Source organism: Propithecus coquereli, unplaced genomic scaffold (assembly GCF_000956105.1).
Source record: "Propithecus coquereli isolate 6110/MARCELLA unplaced genomic scaffold, Pcoq_1.0 Scaffold2, whole genome shotgun sequence".
In the NCBI taxonomy this organism is placed as follows: Eukaryota; Metazoa; Chordata; class Mammalia; order Primates; family Indriidae; genus Propithecus; species Propithecus coquereli.
In genome coordinates this window covers 16,808,294-16,828,331 of record NW_012144966.1, presented here as the reverse complement: position 1 = coordinate 16,828,331, position 20,038 = coordinate 16,808,294, and the positions used below count along the sequence as shown (strand labels likewise).

At 37.8% G+C, this 20,038-nt stretch overlaps 1 protein-coding gene across 1 annotated transcript in view; it reads right to left on the bottom strand.

Annotated features, from left to right (window-relative positions):
• Window positions 1–20,038, bottom strand: part of CNGB3 (cyclic nucleotide gated channel beta 3) — a 168,624-nt gene that overhangs the window by 6,815 nt on the left and 141,771 nt on the right. The window contains 2 exon segments of the mRNA XM_012643595.1: window positions 13,165–13,283; window positions 19,596–19,679. Of these exon segments, the coding sequence (XP_012499049.1) occupies window positions 13,165–13,283; window positions 19,596–19,679 (203 nt within the window).

Below are 20,038 nucleotides of genomic sequence, written 5' to 3'. Positions count from 1 at the left end.
ATATAGAAAAAATTAGCCGGGCATGGTGGCACATGCCTGTAGTCCCAGCTACTCGGGAGGCTGAGGCAGAAGGATCGCTTGAGCCCAGGGGTTTGAGGTTGCTGTGAGCTAGGCTGATGCCATGGCACTCTAGCTCGGGCAACAGAGTGAGACTGTCTCAAAAAAACAAAACAAACAAACAAAAAAAACCACTGTAACAGAAATGAAAAATACTTTTGATGGGCTCATCAGTAGGCTGAAGATGGCCCAGGAAAGAATCAGTGAGCTTGAAGATAAGGCAATAGAAATTCTCCAGACTGAAATGCAGAGGAATAAACAAAACTGAACACAAAGAACTACGGGACAATTTTGAGTGCTGTAACACACCAGTAGCTGGAATACTAAAAGGCGAAAGAAGAGAGAATGGAAGACGACATGCTTGCAGTAAGAATGGCTTAGGACTTTCCAAGATTAATATCAGACATCAAACCACAGATCCAGGAACACTGGAGAACATCAAGCACAATCAATACCCAAAAACCCTGACTCCTGGGCATATCATAATCAACCTGCAGGAAACCAAAGACAAAATCTTGAAAGAATCTAAAGTGTGTGTGTGGGGGGAACAAACCCCAAGCTATAGAGAGACACAAGGATAAGAATTGTAGCAGATTTATCATCAGAAACTATGCAAGCAAGAGAGTAGAATGAAATATTTAAAGTGTTACAAGAGAAACAACCAACCTGGTACTCTATGTTCAGTGAAATGGTCCTTCAAAAGTAAAGGAGAAACAAGGACTTTCCCAGGAGATTTACCCTCCAAAAAATGTTAAAAGTTCCATAGGGAGTAGGGAAATGATGCAGATCAGAAACTCAGGTCTACACAAAGAAAGGAAGAATATTAAAAAAGGAGTAAATGAAGATAAAGTAAAATATTTTTGTTTTTTATTCTTAATTGATCTAAAGATAACTGTTTAAATAATAAGCAACAATTATTGGGTAATTATAGCCTATGGATACGTGAAATGAATGACAATAATGTCATAAGAACTGGAAGGTAAGAATTAGAAATATTCAAAGTTACCTGTGCTACATGTGAAGTGGTATAGTGTTATATAAAGGTAGGTTTAGATTAGTTTAAAATGCATATTGAAAACTTTAGAGCAACCATTAAACATTAAAAAATAAGTATACTTGTTATACTAAGCAAGATGAGAAAATGGAATCATATAAAATGCTCAATTAAAGCCAGAACAGGAAGAAAAAGGTGGGAAGGAACCTAAGACAGAAAGTATGTATTTGGAATCCTTAAACGTTGGCCATGTTAATGCCTGCTTATTTTGCTTGATGATTTCAGACTCCATTTTTTTTTTTTTTGCTCCATGGCAAAAAATACTATCTTTAATCCTTTCCTAAAGTTGTCTCTTAAAGCACGCTCTGCCTTTGCCAGAGAAGAGAAGAGAAACTCTAGGCACGGTGTAATCCTAACACTTTGGAAGGCCAAAGCAAGAGGATCACTTTGGGCCAGGAGTTCAAGGTCAGAGAAGACAAGAGAAATGCATTTTACCCCATCTATCTATGTATCGTTCTGTCTATCTATTTATCTATCTATCATCACAATCACCTCTTCACTCACTCATCTACCCAACTTCCTATCTACCTTCCTCCTTATCTCTCTGTGAAATGGATGTTAATGTTTGAAGGACAATGATTGGATGTGTCTATTTCATTCACATTCTCGTAGCCATAGACACAGGGTAATCAGTTAGGCTGGGCTGGGTGACATTGGGGAAGTTAATTTGAACCTGAGAGTGTCTGTGTCTGTATGTCAGACTTTGAGAACAGAATGGAAATAACATGTTTAAATGTCGGGTTATTTTGAGATTTCTCAAGTTTTAATTAAACTTGCCTACAGGTTACACGTTTGGAGTGCTTGATGAGTTTTTGAACGGAAGAAATAGTCTGTCTGCCAGATGGATTTTGCCCAAACTCTCTCAGCAGCGTTTAAAATAGCATCCTTTTTTTCCTCTTGTCCACAAAATGCTTCTCCAGCACTCCACCAATGGAAAGTTTCACTCAGTAAATAGCTTAGTAAGGTTCCTAAATATTCCCAGCTCCACATAGAGTTTCTGAAAGAGTCCATGCTGGAGGATGAATAGATGAGGTTAATATTAAGTTTCCCCAGGTAAAAATAGAGTGAACAGAGCAATGGCCCAGGAAACAAAGGAATTGGTTCTAATCCTAGAGCCACTTCTATTTGCTGTGACCTTAGACACATACTCAAGGACATTTTTGATTTTCACTCCAATCATGTAAGTATTTATTAAGTGCCTACCATGTATTCAGCACGCTGAAGTGAAATAAAAGGAGAATTATTAAAGAGTGGTATGGTTTTGTGAAAAGAACACAGGCTTTGGAACCAGATAATTCTACCATTTATTAAGTGTATTTCTGATCAGGTTACTAATCTCTTCCATAGGAAACAAAGTCATATTTAGGTAGGTACTCCTACCATAGACATCCGATTATCTTTAAGAAGAAACAGCTGTCTGTAGGCTCCTGATTGATATTCAATTATGAAGAAGGTGCTGTTAGGTAAAATTTATGGCTGAGCAGTTTTAAACCCTAATTTGTGGTATGTAACTGGACACTAAGCTACTTACTTGGTACTAGTGTGCCAAAGTCGAATGAGTGAACAAAACCAGTTGTGAGAATGTCACAGAGAGAAGATGTTTTCAGAGACTGTGGGAGAACCTGTATGTACGTAACTTGGTAAGTGTCAGGAACAAATAGCAACATGGACATTTCCTATATATATAAACACACATAGATATTCACACACATTCAAAAATAGCATATATAACATTCATATGTGTGTGTGTGTGTGTGTGTGTGTGTGTTTATGTGTATATATATATATATTTTTTTTTTCTTTCAGAGAGGGAATTTTGAGACAGTCAGTCCCTGGTCAGTCATTCATTCCAAGCTTTGTCCAGGCCTGCCACGTGTGGCATTACAAATTGTGTGTTGCATACATAGACTATAATGTGATTGGAGTCGTGCAGTGCACAACCTGCGTAGCCCTTTTTAGCAGAGCTACAGTATCTGGGAAGCACTCACATGGGAAAGTAGAGTACAAAAGAGCATGAATTGAATGTAGCAGCAAAAGAAAAACAAGAATGGAGACATAACATGGGATTCATATAAAAATGCAAACTTTGTCACAGGAAGGCTTCAAATTTGGCTTTAGGACTTTTATACCATAAAAATGGATCGATTCTAGGTTTTAAGACAGGCAGACATATCTTCTGGAGGGCTTAGTAAAGAGGCCACTCTGTAAAGTGTTGGAAAACTTCACATTCTCACAATAGACACAACAATAAGTTTGCTAGGATCATTTATAATAGAGTCCTCAGTAAGGGCTATGAATCAGTTCCAAGTATAGTTCAGTAAGAGTAATTCTATGGGTGGAGGGAGGTAGGTCAGTATCATACATTCCAAATATCCAGCTCTCTCTTTATTGCTCTGACATGACCCATGGTACCTTTCAGAATAGTTAGAGAAACAAATAATCCTTCTGAAATATTGCCTTTCTCAGGTGGGCTTTGATAAGTAGTTTTTTGGATGAGTTTGAGATTGTGCAGATGATTGTGCTTTGAAGGTCAGTCATTCAGGGGAAGATAAAGAATTCACTGTACAAATTGAAAAGAAAAGGAAAAAATAAATTAGAGATAAATTAGGGGTGTGTAGAAATTGTGTGCTCCATAATGGGCTAGATACTATGCTAAGTTCTGGGATTGTAAAGATGATTAACATCTTCCCTCAAGCAGGTTGTAATTGAAGAGTGGGGTAAATGTGCATACGGATAGCCAGACTGGCAAATATTAATAATAATATTAGTAATAGTAACATTAATAGATAATATAGAGTGCTTACTATGAGCTATTTTCCTAAGTTCTTTTTTATGCATTAATACATATAATACTTTTCAATCTTGTGAGATAGTTATGTATTATTGTTACTTCATTTTGACTGATGAAGAATTGAAGTCTCATCTGAGTAACTTGCCCATCGTCACATAGCTCATAAGTTGTGACACTGAGATGTGAACATAGTCTGGCAGCCTTGTTAAACAGATAAGCACAATTTAGAATGATTAATGCTTTGATAATTGTAAGAAATGAGAATGTTTCCTAAAATAAAGAAGTTTCTAGTCTGAACACATTTTCTCATGTAGAATGATTTCCTAGAATAGAAATACAACTAACTCTAAATGCTGTCAATGGAAAGAGCATATCTGGGTAAGAGATTAAAACTTCCAATAATATTTGTTCTCATTAAGCAAATTTCCAACTGGGTTGTATTTGGGGAACATGAGGTTAGACCACCTGTGTAGACTTTTTCTGTGCTATTCTTTTATTTTTGTCAAAGTTATTGGAAAACACTTTGTTCCTTGACAGTTTTACAACTCAACTAAAAATAAATTCTAACAAAACTTTTGTGGGTGAGCAAATATCAGAGGATGTTCTAGGGTCACCTCTGTCTGGGCTTCTTGCTCTTTGCAGATGCTTTGATATTCATAAAACTACTGAATGGCAAACACATATTAGCTTAGATTCTTTTTTTCTGTAAGATATTTTGAGGAATGTCTGTACACATGGATTTTTAACAAAGTTAGAGAGTTTAGATATCACAGATATAAAATAACTAGCCCCATTTTCCTCCAGCAGGTCTTGATTTCAGAGTTGAATTGGCCTTAGAGAAGGGGTGAACACTGAAGGGTCTGGGTAAAGAGTCTAAGGAGGAGAGAGGAGAAAAAGAATAATATGGAATCTTTATTCAATGCCCTGTTTATTTATCTCCCTTCAAGTGCGAGGAGAATATTTAATGATGATACTTTGGCTGGAAAATACTATATCAAACAAGCTAATACACTAGCCTAGCCAAGTGTTTCTTTGGAGTCAAAAACAGCTAACAATGTCATATATCTGTACAAAGTTTATAGTTCTAAATGTGTTATTTTTTAAAAAAACCAAATTCCTCAATTTTCTCACTAAATGACCGCATCAGTTTGATGAGGTAGGTTCTTATCTATGCTTATAGACATGGAAACTGAGGTCTAGAGTCAGTTAAGTGAATTGTTCAAGAACAAATACTTAAGAATGTCATCACTGAAATGAAAATCCAAGATGAGAGCTGACTTCAAGTCCAGGTATGTTTTCCTTATACCATAACCTTAGTGATGCCAGTAAAATCATTGCTATTGTTTTAATGATTCACATTTGTCAGTGGACATCAGAAAAAATAAGAGACGAAGCCAACCAGGCTGGTGTGATAAGCTATGTCAAGGTCTGACTCTCAGAATCTTTACTTCCTCTCTGTTGTTCCAAATAGTGGTGAAGAGCCTTGATTTAGCACTGGATAAAGTTGCTTTAGGAGAGGTCCTGAGACTATTTGAATAAAGTTTAAACAATGATATTGATAGTATATTTGTTCAGAGGAATATTGAGGTAAATGCTTTTTGCCCTAAGCAAAAAGATGCTACACAAAGACTGTATTCAAAAGGATGTAGTGAAAATGTAAAAATATATTCTTAACACAGGTAATGTTCATGGGTTTGAGATAGGAAAAAAAAATGGCACAGAAGTAAAGAATTATCTCCCTCAGAATTAATCAAGTCTTCTAAGTCTTCTTATCCCTGATCATACTTCTGATCTTCTCTTGTATCTATAATACTATTTCTGCCTTTTAGGAAAAGAAAAAAAAGAGAGAAAGGAATAACAGAGTTATTCTGATAGAATGTAAGAATCAGAAATGAAAATAGTCCAAAGCCCTATAAGTCTCCCTTGGTACCTGTATTTAAAAAACTGAGTGTTCAGGAGAAATAAGCAAAAATGGTTTGAAGGGAAAAAAAGAGATTTAAAATTATTTTTGAAAATATTTGGCCTTCACATGCAGAAGAACAGAACAGGATCCGTATCTCTCACTACTCACCAAAATTAATTCAAGATGTATAAAGGACTTAAATGTAAGGCATGAAACCATAAGAATTCTAGAAGAAAATGTTGGAAAAACTCTTCTGGATATCGGCCTAGGCAAAGAATTTATGAAGAAGACCTCAATGGCAACCACGGCAACAACAAAAGTAAATAAATGGGACTTAATTAAATTAAAAAGCTTCTGCACAGCCAAGGAAATAATTAACAGAGGAAACAGATAATCTATAGAATGGGAGAAAATATTCACAAGCTATATATCCGATAAAGGACTAATAATGAGAATCTACAAAGAACTTGAGCAAATCGGCAAGGAAAAAATCAAACAACCCCATTAAAAAGTGGACAAAAGACATGAACAGAAGCTTTTCTAAAGAAGATAGGCAAATGGCAAATAAACATATGAAAAAATGCTCAATGACATTAAGTATCAGGGAAATGCAAATCAAAATCACAATGAAATATCACCTTACCCCCATTAGAATGTCTTTTCTTTAAAAGTCCAGAAACAATAGATGCTGGCATGGATGTGGAGAGAAAGGAACACTTATGCACTGTTGGTGGGACTGCAAACTAGTACACCCTCTATGGAAACCAGTATGGAGATTCCTCAAAGAACTAAAAGTTGACCTACCATTCGATCCAGCAATCCCACTACTGGGTATTTACTCAAAGGAAAAGAAGTCATTTTATCAAAAAGGCAACTGTACTTGAATGTTTATTGCAGCACAATACACAATTGCAAAGATGTGGAATCAACCCAAATGCCCATCAATTTATGAATGGATTAACAAAATGTGGTATATGTATACCATGGAATACTACTCAGCCACGAAGAAGGATGACTAATGCCTTTTGCAGCAATTTGGAAGGAACTGGAGACCATTATCCTAAGTGAAATATCTAGAGAATGGAAAACCAAACACTACATATACTCACTATTGAATTGGAACTAACTGATGAGCACACGTGTATAGAGGGAAGTAAAACTCAACAGAAAGCAAGCAGGGGGGAGGCTGAGGGGGTGGACGGGATGGGTGGAAACCTACCTAATGGGTACAATGAGCACTATCTGGGTGAAGGGCACACTTATAACCATGACCCAAGCATTATAAAAGCGATCCATGTAACCAAAAGATTTTTACCCCCATAATACTTGGAAATAATAAAAAAATTTTGGCCTTTTCACAATGATATGAAGTAAAAATCAAAAAGAAATCCTCAGAATGGGTGATTTGAACAATATAATTATAGAAAAGACAGCGCTTAAATGTTTTGGAAAACATAAGAATATATTGATGACTAAATTCTACTTAATAAATTATTATATATGATGAAAAAAGAATGATGAACAAATAAAAAAATGCAGAAGGTAAATGATCACATTTATGAAAATAAATAGGCTCAAGGAAATTAATTCATTTAGCAAATATATATTGAGGATCTATTATTTTCCAGGCACTATTTAGAGAAATGCAAATTAAAACAAACTATTAAAATGCAAAGCCAATGAGAACAATAAAGTAATATCAGTAATGCTGAGGAAAAATAGCTATACAGTGCTGTTTATATTGTAAATTGATTTAATTTTTTTCTGGAAAGTAATCTGTCTATATATTATAAGAGTTATAGAAATGCTCCCACCTTTTGACCTACTTATTCCAGTTTTGGGAATAAGCCTCAAAGAAATAACTTAAAAGAAAAACAAAGTAATTTTACAAAGATAAATATAACAGTGCTATTCTTAATAATGAAAACTGACAAAAGGGCACAAGCTGAATATGCATATTCATGACAAAAATTAATGTGTATTTCTGCATTCACAAAGATAGATAATTACATTCAATTATTTATTCAACAACTATTTATTAGGCACTTATGTGGGCCAGCCACTGCTCGAAGGGCTGGGGATAGAGTGTAGAACAAACCACACATGGTGTCTACCAGGATCCCAGGGAGCCTGTGTAAAGTGTCTTTGCGTAAACTAGAAAAATGTGGCCTCTCTGGGCACATACAATCCTGTGCTTGGCTGGCAGAATGCTGCTTTTTGCAAAGTAAAAGGCACCTGTGCATGAAGGAGAGTGCAAAAGCCGGGACTCATGGCCCAGGAGTGGGCCGGATTCTAGCTCTCCCAGCTCTCCTGGCCCTCCCAGGCCCTCCTTGGATGTCCTGATGCAAAGCACAGCTGGCACAGCCATATGTGGTAGTTCTGGTGCCTGCAATTTCGGAAGGAAGAGAAACATGGAAGAAATAAATGCACTAATGCCTGTAGAGTTACAAAAGTAAGTGCTCCAAAAGAAAGGAATATAGTTGGACAAAAGCATACAGAAAGGAGACCTGGGAGGTCCCTATCATGGGGAATCCAAGAAGGCCTGAAAGGAGCTGAGATCTAGGTAGAGGGTTGGTGAAAGCATCTAGGCAGAGGTAACATCATGTGCGAAAAAACTCCCTGTGGCTAGATGGAGTGTTGCACATTCAAGGAAATGAGAGAGAGCAGGATGTTTAGATTAAAGAGAGCAAGGGGATTCGGGTGCAACTTGAAGTAGAGAGGTAGGCAGGGGCTAGATTCTGCAGGATCTTGTAGGTCAGGAAAAGAATTTTATTCTTAGGAATAAAAACAGCATGAAAGTATTGAGTAGTTCTAAGCAGGAGGGCAGTAACATGATCAGGTCTGTGTTTCTAAAAGATCCCTCTGGCTGCAGAGTGGAGTGTAGATTGTGGAGGATGTGGTTATGGGAGTGGGCAACTTGCAGTAGACCACTGCAGTTGTTCAGTGAGAGAGGGAGGTGGTTGGACCGAAGTGGTGGCCGTGGAGAAGGTAAGATACAAATGATTCGAGACATACTTAGGAGGTGAGATCGACAGGTCTTGGAGGTAGATTGGTCATGAAGGGCGAAGTAGAGGGAGGTGTCAAGCATGCCTTTTTTATCCCCAGTAAAATTTCAAAAGTTAACAATTTAAAGAGTTTGTTACTGCATTAGTTTCCTAGCATTGTATTGTTCCTGCTGTAACAAATGCTCACAAAACAAATGGGCTACAACCACAGAAATTTATTCTCTCACAGTTCCGGAGACCAAAAGTCCAAAATCAAGGTGCAGCAGGGCTGTGCTTCCTCTAATGACTGTAGTGAAAAATCCTTCCTTGCCTCTTTTAGCTTCTGGTGGCACCAGGCATTTGGCGGCTGTGGCTATATTACTGCAATGTCTGCCTCAGTCTTCACATGGCCTTCTCCTCTTTTCCCTGCTGTCTTTTATAAGGACACTGTCATCAGATTTGAGGCCCATTCAGATAATCCAGGATGATCTCATGTTGAGATCCTTAATTACATCTGCAAAGACCTTTTTTCCAAATAAGGTCATATTTACAGGTTCCTAAGGTTAGGATGTGGACGTATCTTTCTGGGGCCACTATTCAACCCACTAGAGGCATCATGCGAATAATCCTTTACACACCTCATGGCAGGAGCTACCAGGACTGACCTGTGTGCACACATCATTGTTACCAAACATCATTTGAGGAGCACTGAAGTTTCTGCCTTCAGTTCCCAAATAACCTCAAGTAATTGCTAAAGGATACATTAGCTCTTGTGAAGCCTTTGTGCTCCACAGCATCCTATACGTACCTTCCTCCTTGGACGCAACCCATACATTGAATCGCCTGATGTTGAAGTCTTTTGTTTATTTGTCTCACTTGTTTGTAAGACCCATGAGGGAAGTGACTGTTTCTTGTTCGCCTCTGTACCCTCATGGCCAGAACTGTGCCTGGCAAAGGGATACACAATCTTCTTTAAAGCACTTCACATTATGTTGTCAGAGGTCCCCAATATAATTTTCTTTTGTTTCTCTCAAATCCTAATGAACTACTTAATTAATTAAAAATTGCTTAATAGCTGCTGCAAATTGTTTTTGAATGAAGGCAAGATATAAATAAAAATCACCACTTATTGTGTGGTTTTTATGTGGCTGCTGATGATATAAAGATGGGTAAATTCTAGTTCTTGTATTTTCATAGCTCAGTCTGTTGGAGAGACATGTCTGAACAAATTCATTATAAATCTGAAGTAATTACTATAATAAAGGCATAAAAGAAATACTAGGGAAGCATGGGACAGAGAGCAACTAGTTGTTCTGAGGGTTAGAGATGGCTTGAAAAAGATGCCATTTGAAATATGAGAATTTTCCAGGAGGAGGATATTCCAAAGAGACATGAATCTAATAGAGAATCCTATTGAAATCATAATGGCAATACAGGAGTAAAAATTGAGATGTGTTTCGAGAAAAATGACATTTTAACAGAGGCAGAAGGCAGATAGGAAGTGGTTAAATACATTCAGTGAATAAGACTTGGCACCACATGTACATGCAAGGGAAATGATGCAGTCAGAGCCACCGCGAGGCTGTCCCTTGGCAGACCCTGGGTCTCTCTTTTAAAAATGGGGTGTCTGCACTCTTCAGATGTTAATTGGAAATGTGGTCTGGGTTTTCTCTGTGACAGGCTGTAAATCTATATTTTAGTCAGGGCTTTGCTCTTTTGGATTAATATATAATGTCCTTGAAAGCCCTCACATTTTTCTTTCCTATTTTTTTTTTTTCCCTAAGGAAAAAGAATCTTCTTTAAAAAGCCATGTGATAGTGCTGGATTTAGCTCATTTTAACAAAGGTCACAGCATTTTTGAGTAGTAAACACTATTACTAGATCTTTCCAGTATCTGGATGTTTGGCAAACGTGTCTCTATCTCTGGAATAAATGACTAGAGCTCCAGGGGCGTATGACAGCTGTGGCCCTGTGAAGCCTGTGGGTATCTGGGAAGAGGCAGATACATCCTGTTTCTCTTCAACCACAGCCAAGAAGAGAATCAAGGCGCAAAAAGCTCCCTTTTGCTTGAATCAACCAGACTATTGAGCAAGTTTCAAACTTGTCTGGTCTACTGGTTTCAATTTGGCCTCAGAAACCACATGGATAAGAGGAGATTTGTTTGAGAAGCTGCTGCCAGGAATCTGGGATTGCTTTCAGTAGCAACTCAGCAGCACCTAGATTCTATTCCTAGGGCAGTTCTCTCTGTGATGATAATATCAGCAATTAACATACTTGTATTTATAAAGCTTTATTCTTCAGGGAGTACTCAACCCTTGGATGAGGTCAGCTAATTAATTTCTGCAATGTTTCAGATTAGACTGTTGCATGTTTTATGACCTTGAAGATTACAGTGATTATTAAGTCACAAAACATTAAATCACTTTTGCAAGGACTCCCAGTAAGGAGGTGATAGGAAATAGGCAAAGAACTAAGGTCTTGGACGTTCTGAGATGTGTTTCCACCACTGCCCCAGAGCAGGACCCTCACAGGATCACCTTAACAGCAATCACTTGTTAAGCAAGAAGAAAAAATTAAGAAGAGAAGCCACATTATGAACAGAGAAATTACATGTTTCAACATTCTACAGAAACCCTAATTATGCTAGTATGAAGTCATCTGAAATTATCCATATCTCTTGGAATGTGAAGATAACTTCTTAGCAGCTATGAAATTAGAGGTTGGGTGAATACCTTTCTTCTGCTGTGTGGTGGAAAGATCATTGGACCACGATCCATGAAGACTCAGGTTTATGTGTTGTTCCTATCACTTATTAGCTATGTTATCCTGGGCAAGATACAGTACTTGCACCTTGGAATAGCAATTTTCTCAGTTGTGAAATGAAAAATTAATAACTGCCTGACAGTGCACTCTTCTTTCCACTTTAAGACCAGCGTCCTAATTCAAGACATCATCGTCTTTCACTGGAACTCTGCTGCTCACTTCCAGCTGGTTCTCCTCTATTTCATTCTTGCTCCACAGGGCTGTTGGAGGGGTCTTTTAAAGTCACAATTCAGATTGTACCATCCTTTTACCTCAAGCCCTCTACCGGCACCCATCTGTATTTAGAATAAATACTGGCCGTGAAATTCCTTATCACGGCCAAATAGACTATGTGTAATCTGGCCCTTGCTGACCTCTTTGGCCTCATCTCCCGACAGAGTCCTTATTCACTGTACTCCATCCTTCCCCTTGGCCACACAAGCTTGCTGTACCTCGAGGCCCTTACCGTTGCTGTTCCATCACCTGAGAGGCTTTCCCCCCATTTCTGAATGGCTGCTCCATTTACTCATGCGAGTCTCAGGTCACATATTGTCTGTACAGAGAGGTCGTCCCTGACCACTGTATCTAAGTAGCATCTCCCATCACTTTCTAACAATTTTTTGCGTTCATAGCAGTTACCACAATGTGATTTATCTTGTCTACTTAATTGTTTAACTATTATTGTCAGTTTCCCCCAACTAGACTGTAAGCTCTGTGAGGGGTGATATCTCGTCTACTGTTTTTACAGTGTATTCCCAGAATTTAAAGCAATACCTAACAATCTAGCATGTACTAGGCACTCAATGAGTATTTTTTAGTTGAACAATGAGTAAGTTTAAATGCAATAATGCATATGGAAGTGTTTAGCCCATGGAATGCTTAAATTTCTTGTCTATGTTTTTACTCTTGGGGACGTACTTGTTCTAGGATAAACTTCTCCTGGTCAATAGGAAATAATGGTAACAATAGTTAATATTTATTGAGCTCTTAATAGATCATGGACACTATTCTAAGTGCTTTTAATGAATTAAGTCATATACCAACCCTCTAAGATATGTACTATTATCCTAATTATTAAGATGAGGGAACTGAGGAACAGAGGAATCAGGTAAGAGAGGAATAAAGCTAGTAAGTGGTGATATTGGAGTTTAGACTCGGGCAATTTGACCCCACAACTGTGATCACAGCACTAACCTACTCAAGACCTTCTTGTTAGCAAAGCATTCAAGTCTTCCAATGATCTGACAACCACCAATGCTCCCAACCTTTTCTCTTATTATTCATTCATTGATTTACATATCCATTCAATGTATATTAAGCACCTATCTTATGCCAGGCATTGGCCTCAGTCCTGGACTAAAGAGCTGAATGACCCAGTCCCTTTCTTCAGGTATTTTGGGGGAAGGGAAAAGAAGAAATGAATAGAAATGTGAAAATCCTTATTTTACCAATGTTTCCAGCACAATCAAACCTTTAATAAATTTGAGCAGGAACTTTACTTATTTTATGACCTAAGATTTTTCTTTTGTGACAAATGACAGTCTTCAATATTTATGAGATGTCTTTCAGATACCTGATTTCTCCAAACACGGCCCCAGCTTTCAGAGTGACCAGAACTTGAGCACCATCGGGGCCTCCGAGGACTTGGACTTCTCCTTGTTTGATGATGTGCATTTCCTTGCCAATTTCTCCCTATTTGCCAGATAGAAAGAGGAAACGATAGTCATTGTATTCTTGACAATTATACCCCACATTAAGAAATACAAACTCTTCTAGAGGAGTAAGTGAAGGAAGCAAGGGGCATCAATGTACAAGTAATTATCTTAAGACCTGAGGTAGTTGGCAGACATTGGTTGGACATATCATGTGAAAGAAAATGATTAGGAAGGTGATTCTTCTCAGCCTGTGAGCACTGTGTGCCACCACTGGACACCTGAAGACATTTCAGTTAGCACATTGCTCCAGGAAGGAGTATGGGTGGACGAAGTAAGTGATTGTAAGCACAGGCAAGCCTGGCTTGGTGACCACTACTACACTTTGAAGAAGGTGGTTGGCCTATCCAAAGGGCCCAGTCTGCAGCCATTCAAAGGTCAATTCTGTTCTTCTGCCGATGGCATTGAGATCTCATTTTTGGGAACTGGGGCATAGGAAATTTTTAAGCTATTATTCTTATTTCATATGGAGAGGAAGTGTTAATGCTGCAGGTTGTTTTACTCAGTTTTTGCTTAACTTTGGGAACTCTTAGAGCCAGGGCAATGACCCTTGTTCAAGCTTTGAGAATTAAACTCTTGGAATGTTCACATAGCCACTGGCTAATGGTGTTATTCTGTATCCCTGAGGCAGTGTGGCAGGATATACCAAGCTGTCAGTATTGTTTAATGTAAACACAAAGATTTGTGATGTGTACCTAGCACCTAGTTTGAAGTCTGAATCATGCCTGGTCATGCAGCTACATGACCAACCCCATTTAAGAACTCTAGATCCAAGACTCACTTGGGCTTCCTAGGGTGGAGATATTTTCCTCATGTCTTTGCAGTCCACTGCAAAGAATAATGCATCCATGTGATCCTCACAGAAATAGGACCTAGGAATCTTGCACTGATTCCTCTATCTTCCCCCATGTATATATTTTCCTTCCTGTCACAGCACTGTATTCTTTGCTGGAATAAATCTTAAGCCATAAACATAGCTTTATGTCGAATTGTGTGAGTCCTTACAAGCAAATCACCAAACTAGTAGGTGAATATGAGGCCCTTGAAACACATTTTCTCGCTCCAATTTCCAAAAAAGAATAAATGTGTCTTACAGGAGTTCTAAATGGCATTTAGGTCAAGAAAGGCTGTTAAACTCCAAACAGGCCAGTTTGCATAATACCAGGCAAAGTATTTGGATAGCAGTACCTGCTTGTCTGGATGAGTAGCGTCTTGATCACCCTCAGCTATAAAAAAAAATAGCATGAATACAATAAATTCACTCCCTTGGTTTATGAAGGGACTGGGTTATTTGAATTAATCAAATATTCTCATTAACCACACTTTCAAAGGATTAGAATACACTAAAATCAACTCAGGATTAAACAATATTGATTATAATTTATGCTCTGAGATGGTTGAAACAATGTCTGCTTTGTCCCAGTGCTGAGCACAAGGCTTGACATATAGTAGATACTCATTTATGAATGAAGGAAGTAAAATTTAACTGTTCTCTGGGAAGTTTTAATGTCCTTTAATACCTAGGTTTATTTTTCCGAACATCAATTATTGTTGTTTTATAATTGTCAGGTTGAATTTAAAGTTAATCAGACTCTAGCTCTTAGTTAACAACCAAGAAATTGAAATTCTCATTTTATCTTCCTGATACCCTTATGAAGCACACAGAATAAGTATTGTTATTTTCATTTTGTAGAGAGAAAAACAAAGGCATGGATTGGCTTAGCCGACCAGCCAAATTTCCATGACTCTGAAATTAGGAGCAAAAGGAAGCTGGAACCCACATTTCTTAACTGAGCAATACAAGAAGTATGTTTAAGTTTTGCATTGTGCAAAATATTAAGCATAGACTTATATTCAAAAACAGATCAGAGTAGAAATTGTAATATAGATGGATTTTTTTATAGTTATTTGCCTTTGCATAGTACTTTTAAAATCATAATATATCTGATGTTGACATAGCTCCTTGTTTTAATTCCTGTATTTGTTCTGTCAGAACATACTACTTTATAACGGCAAAGCATTTCATAGATATTGACACATTTAATTCTTGCAAAAATCCCAGTGAAGTCAAATAAAAAAGGTATCATTACTCTTATTTAAAAATTGGTAGTACAGGCTTAAAAAATTGAGTGTCTTGAGCAAACTTACAAGGCTGGCAGGTGATACACTAGAACTAGCAGCACCTGTGTTGCTTGACTTTGTACAATATTAATACATGCAGTTGGACCACATCTAACGATGACTCCAATATGAAGACTGATCTCTTAAAAACCAATAAAATAGTTATGAATGATTTTGAAAATAAGGCAAAGTGTCTGAAAATTAGTTTTGCAAGAGATATTCCAGGAAGCAATGATTAGGATAGGTCATATTCCTTATTCTTTGCATGAAGTAATTCTCAAGGAACTGGAATGATTCTTCAAAGGCAGTTATTACAACTGACTGGAGGTAGAAGTGCATAATGGGTACTTAAATATAGTTCAGCACTTTTAATTATTTTTTAACGATCATTTTAATAATTTTCCAAGGAGATCTGGCATAATCAACGAACCAAAACTTCCACTATTTCTTGCATATTTCTAGGCTAATTTAATCCTTTCCTGCAAGTTTAATTAGCATTCAAATGAAGTAGACATTCCTCAGAGAACAAGGGCTGACAGCATGTGTAAAATAAGATTGAACCAAGCTCTTGTGGTTGGTGTCTGGACTAATCTGGAGAAACTGTACAAAAGCAAGAGCTTCATGCAGAGTGAAGTAATCCTTAGAAAGAGGGCACTTCAAAATTTCAGGGGTACTGTGTAGGAGGCTATTTCCAAGGCTAGGGGGGCATTATGACACTCAGGTGCACCCCATCAGAAAACAGCCGTGCTATTCAAAGTGTGGCTTCTGGGTCAGCAGCATCAGCATCACTTAGGAGCTTGTTGAGAGGTGCAAATTCTCGGTCCACTGAGAATTCTCACTGCAGAAATATGGGTCAGAATCTCTGGGAATGAGGTCCCAGAATCTGTGCTTTAGCAAGAGCTCTAGGTGATTCCTACACTGTCATGGAGTATTCTGAGAAAATTCCCAAAAACCCTTTCAAGCAGTCCAAGCTACCCACCAGTAAGTTTAGGAACCATCCTGAGGATTAGGCGGGTCAGCAAACTCAGTCCCAAACCCTGCCATTTCTTCGATTATTTAGTAACCTCAAATTGAATATAATTGTTTTTCTTCCCCTTTCCTAAAATATTTTGTGAAAAGAATAAGCAAAAACCAAGCTGAATTCAGCTGTCTAAAATCTGGTCAAGAAATAGCCTTTTTTGTCTGACAATATCTACTATCATGTAAGTCCCCTCTTAAAAACAAAAACAAAACAAATGTGACTTGTAGTTCTGGTGCGTTCTCATTTCTGCTCTTTCCCCTTATCATTCCTTCCTTTGACTCATTTGTCTTCACTGATGGGTTTTTGTCATTGAGTGGTGAACGTGATATGAAGAAGAAATTAGAAAGGAGAAGGCTGCAGATACTCTGCATTTCACACTTTGTTAAGCTAATTTGCACTGTTTCAGGGAATGGGTGCTAAACTTCGTATGAGTGATCTCAATTTTTAGTCCCTGCTGCTATTGGCACAAATGGGAAAGGTCATTTTGGTGCGTTCAAGTCATGTCATTCTAATGCACCCCTGCACCAAAGGGGTCCTTAACCTGCAGGGGGCTTGTATTTCCCATTTAAATAATGTGATTTTATATCACCAATCTGTTTACTTTAACTTGGACTAATTTGCGTGGGACTGTAAATCTTGGTTTCCATTTTATCACAATCTCGCCTTCTCTTTTATCTCTGACAGCTCCTTCTAAGTTGCCCTCTCTGATTCTTGTTTATTGATCTCTTCCATAAAAGTATTCTTCTTTTTTTTTTTTTGAGGCAGAGTCTCACTGTGTTGCCTGGGCTAGAGTGAGTGCCGTGGCATCAGCCTAGCTCACAGCAACCTCAAACTCCTGGGCTCAAGCGATCCTCCTGCCTCAGCCTCCCGAGTAGCTGGGACTACAGGCATGTGTCACCATGCCTGGCTAATTTTTTCTATATATTTTTAGTTGTCCAATTAATTTCTTTCTAATTTTAGTAGAGACGGGGTCTCGCTCTTGCTCAGGCTGGTTTCGAACTCCTGAGCTCAAACAATCCGCCCGCCTCGGCCTCCCAGAGTGCTGGCATTACAGCAGCTGGCATTACAGTGCTAGCATTACAGGTGTGAGCCACCGCGCCTGGCCCAAAAGTATTCTTTAAAGTTATAGTCACGGCCCTCTTCTCTTCCTTGAGCTTGGGATCCTTGAACTTCTCTTGAAGTCACCTTCTGTTATGTTCCGGTTCCCAAACATTTACCTCCAGTTCCATCCTGTCTCATTAGACTGATTTCCACCTGTGCACCTGGCACCGCCACCTGATGCCTCGAAGCGCCTCACACTCTATTTGGCTTTGCTTTTAGCCGCTGGAACTTGCTTCTGTCCCTTGGATGTTCCAAGATCTGTCTTGCCTCTTGGTTCATGGCTCCAAGTTTTCATCAAAAAAGCTGCCTTGTCCACTTTTTTTTTTTTTAAACTGAAGAACTATTTTAATTTAGGTTTTACAAAGGTCATGCCTGACAATCTAACAACCTCTCCATCTCCCAATCCTGAATCTAAATTAAGTGCCTTTGTCACTACATACTCTTTGAACAACTTGTATTTTCCCTTTATGCAGCTTAACACATTTTGGAGTTATGCATTTATTTAATATCACTTATTTCTTATCTCTTCCATCAGGCCAGTGGTTCTCAATTTTGGCTGCATTTTAGAATCATACAGTAGCTTTCAAAAAATACTGGTATGTGGGCTCCATCCAGACCAACTGAATCACTGGAGGTGAAGCCCAGACTTCTCCATTCAGGTGATTCTGATACACACTGAACTGAACACCGCGGCACTAAACGGTAAACCCCTGGAGGGCAAGAACCATCTTTTGCTCAGTTCCTAGCTCATAGAATTGAAAAATATTTATTGACTTGTATTAAATAAATCATACTAAAATTGTTCTAACATTTGCCTTATTGTAGTTCTCTGCACCCCCTCTGCAGACACAGTTCCTTCCTTTTGGCCTTAGCTCGTGCTATTTCTTTCCTCTATCCAGAACACCTAGTTCCTCTTTCACATGGTTCACTCCAATTCATTTTTGCAAGACACAGGTCGGACATCATCTTCTCTAGGAAATTTTGCCAGTACCCAGGAGGGTGAAGTGCCCCTACTTTATGTTCTACAGCAGCTTGTGCTTACTTTGACCATAGCACTTAACACATTGTTTTGTAGTGATAAAAGTGCTTCTCATCCTCACTCACTTGCGAATTCACCAAGATCTTGGATCACCTCACATTTCTTTACACTGCGCATCTTCCACTATTTTTAATTTCTATTATGGACTTCATCTTGATTTAGTCTCAAGATATAAAACCAGGAGTCATCATTCCTTCTCTCCCTCCCTTAAGTTAGTGATTAGAGATGTACAAAAATAGTATCCAAGGGGATGTTCATTGTAGAGTTATTTATAATAGCAAACATTTGAAAATTGATTATGATACATCCATAGGCTGGAATATCATGCTGCTTTAAAAAAATGGGTTGTATAAGATTACTTAATAATATATAAAATGTTCATATGATATATTGTGACATGACAAAACAAGTTTCAAAACATATTTTCAATATGATACCAATGTTATAAAACAAGCTCTGTCCATCCATCAATTTCTGTAAAAAAATAGGCCGAAATATATTAATAGTGCTTATTTCTGGATGGTGGAATTTATACCTTTGTGTTTTTATGTGTTTTCCATTTTAAAAATAATGAACATGTATTATTTTTATAATCATAAAAAGCACAATAAAGTTTTAAAAAATATGGCATTAATCATTTACTATTTGGGTGAGCAAAATGGAGGTAACTGATATTTTGTCAAAGACATAAAAAGGGCAGAACCACCCATCACTCTGTAACTTTTTCCTCTACTTTAAATATTTGGAATTAATGGGGTGTGACAATCGATAATTTACATTTATACAAAGGAGCTTTCCGGACTACTCACACTTCTATAAGTAATGAAATCCATATTGTCTTGTTCCATTTTGAACTCTGAGAGCACATTATTGTTTTACAGAGCTGTATGTCATAATTATTTCTATGCTCTGGAATTCACCCTGGACAAATTTTGTTTAAACTATGCACTTGACCTGAAATCCTCAAGTGCATTTATTAGTTGTGCATTTGAAAAACAGCACGCACTCACCTTTTTGCAGACAAAGTCACCAGGTAAATAAACAGTGGATTTCAATCTTAACAACATGTCATAAATCATCTGTGTGTCACAACCCTATATAAAGAGAGAAACACTTTTTATAGACACAGCTGAAAGGCCAATATTTCAAATGAATTTAAAATGCAATGTAAGTAAACAGTAATAGATGTTGTCTGCAGTAGCATTAACATATTAATTGCCAATGGGTATAAACTTGCTTTGATCCCAAATTTTGAAAAAAAAACCTATAGTATAATGGCAAGAGTTTGGATCTTGATCAGATAGATTTGCGTGTGAATCCTGTCTCCACTACATATTGCTATGTAACTTCTCATGCACTCAGTTTCTTAACCCATAAAATGGGGATAAAAATGGTCCTTATAAGTAAAACAAGTAAAACAATATGGTGCTTCATTAATGACTATTAATAATTC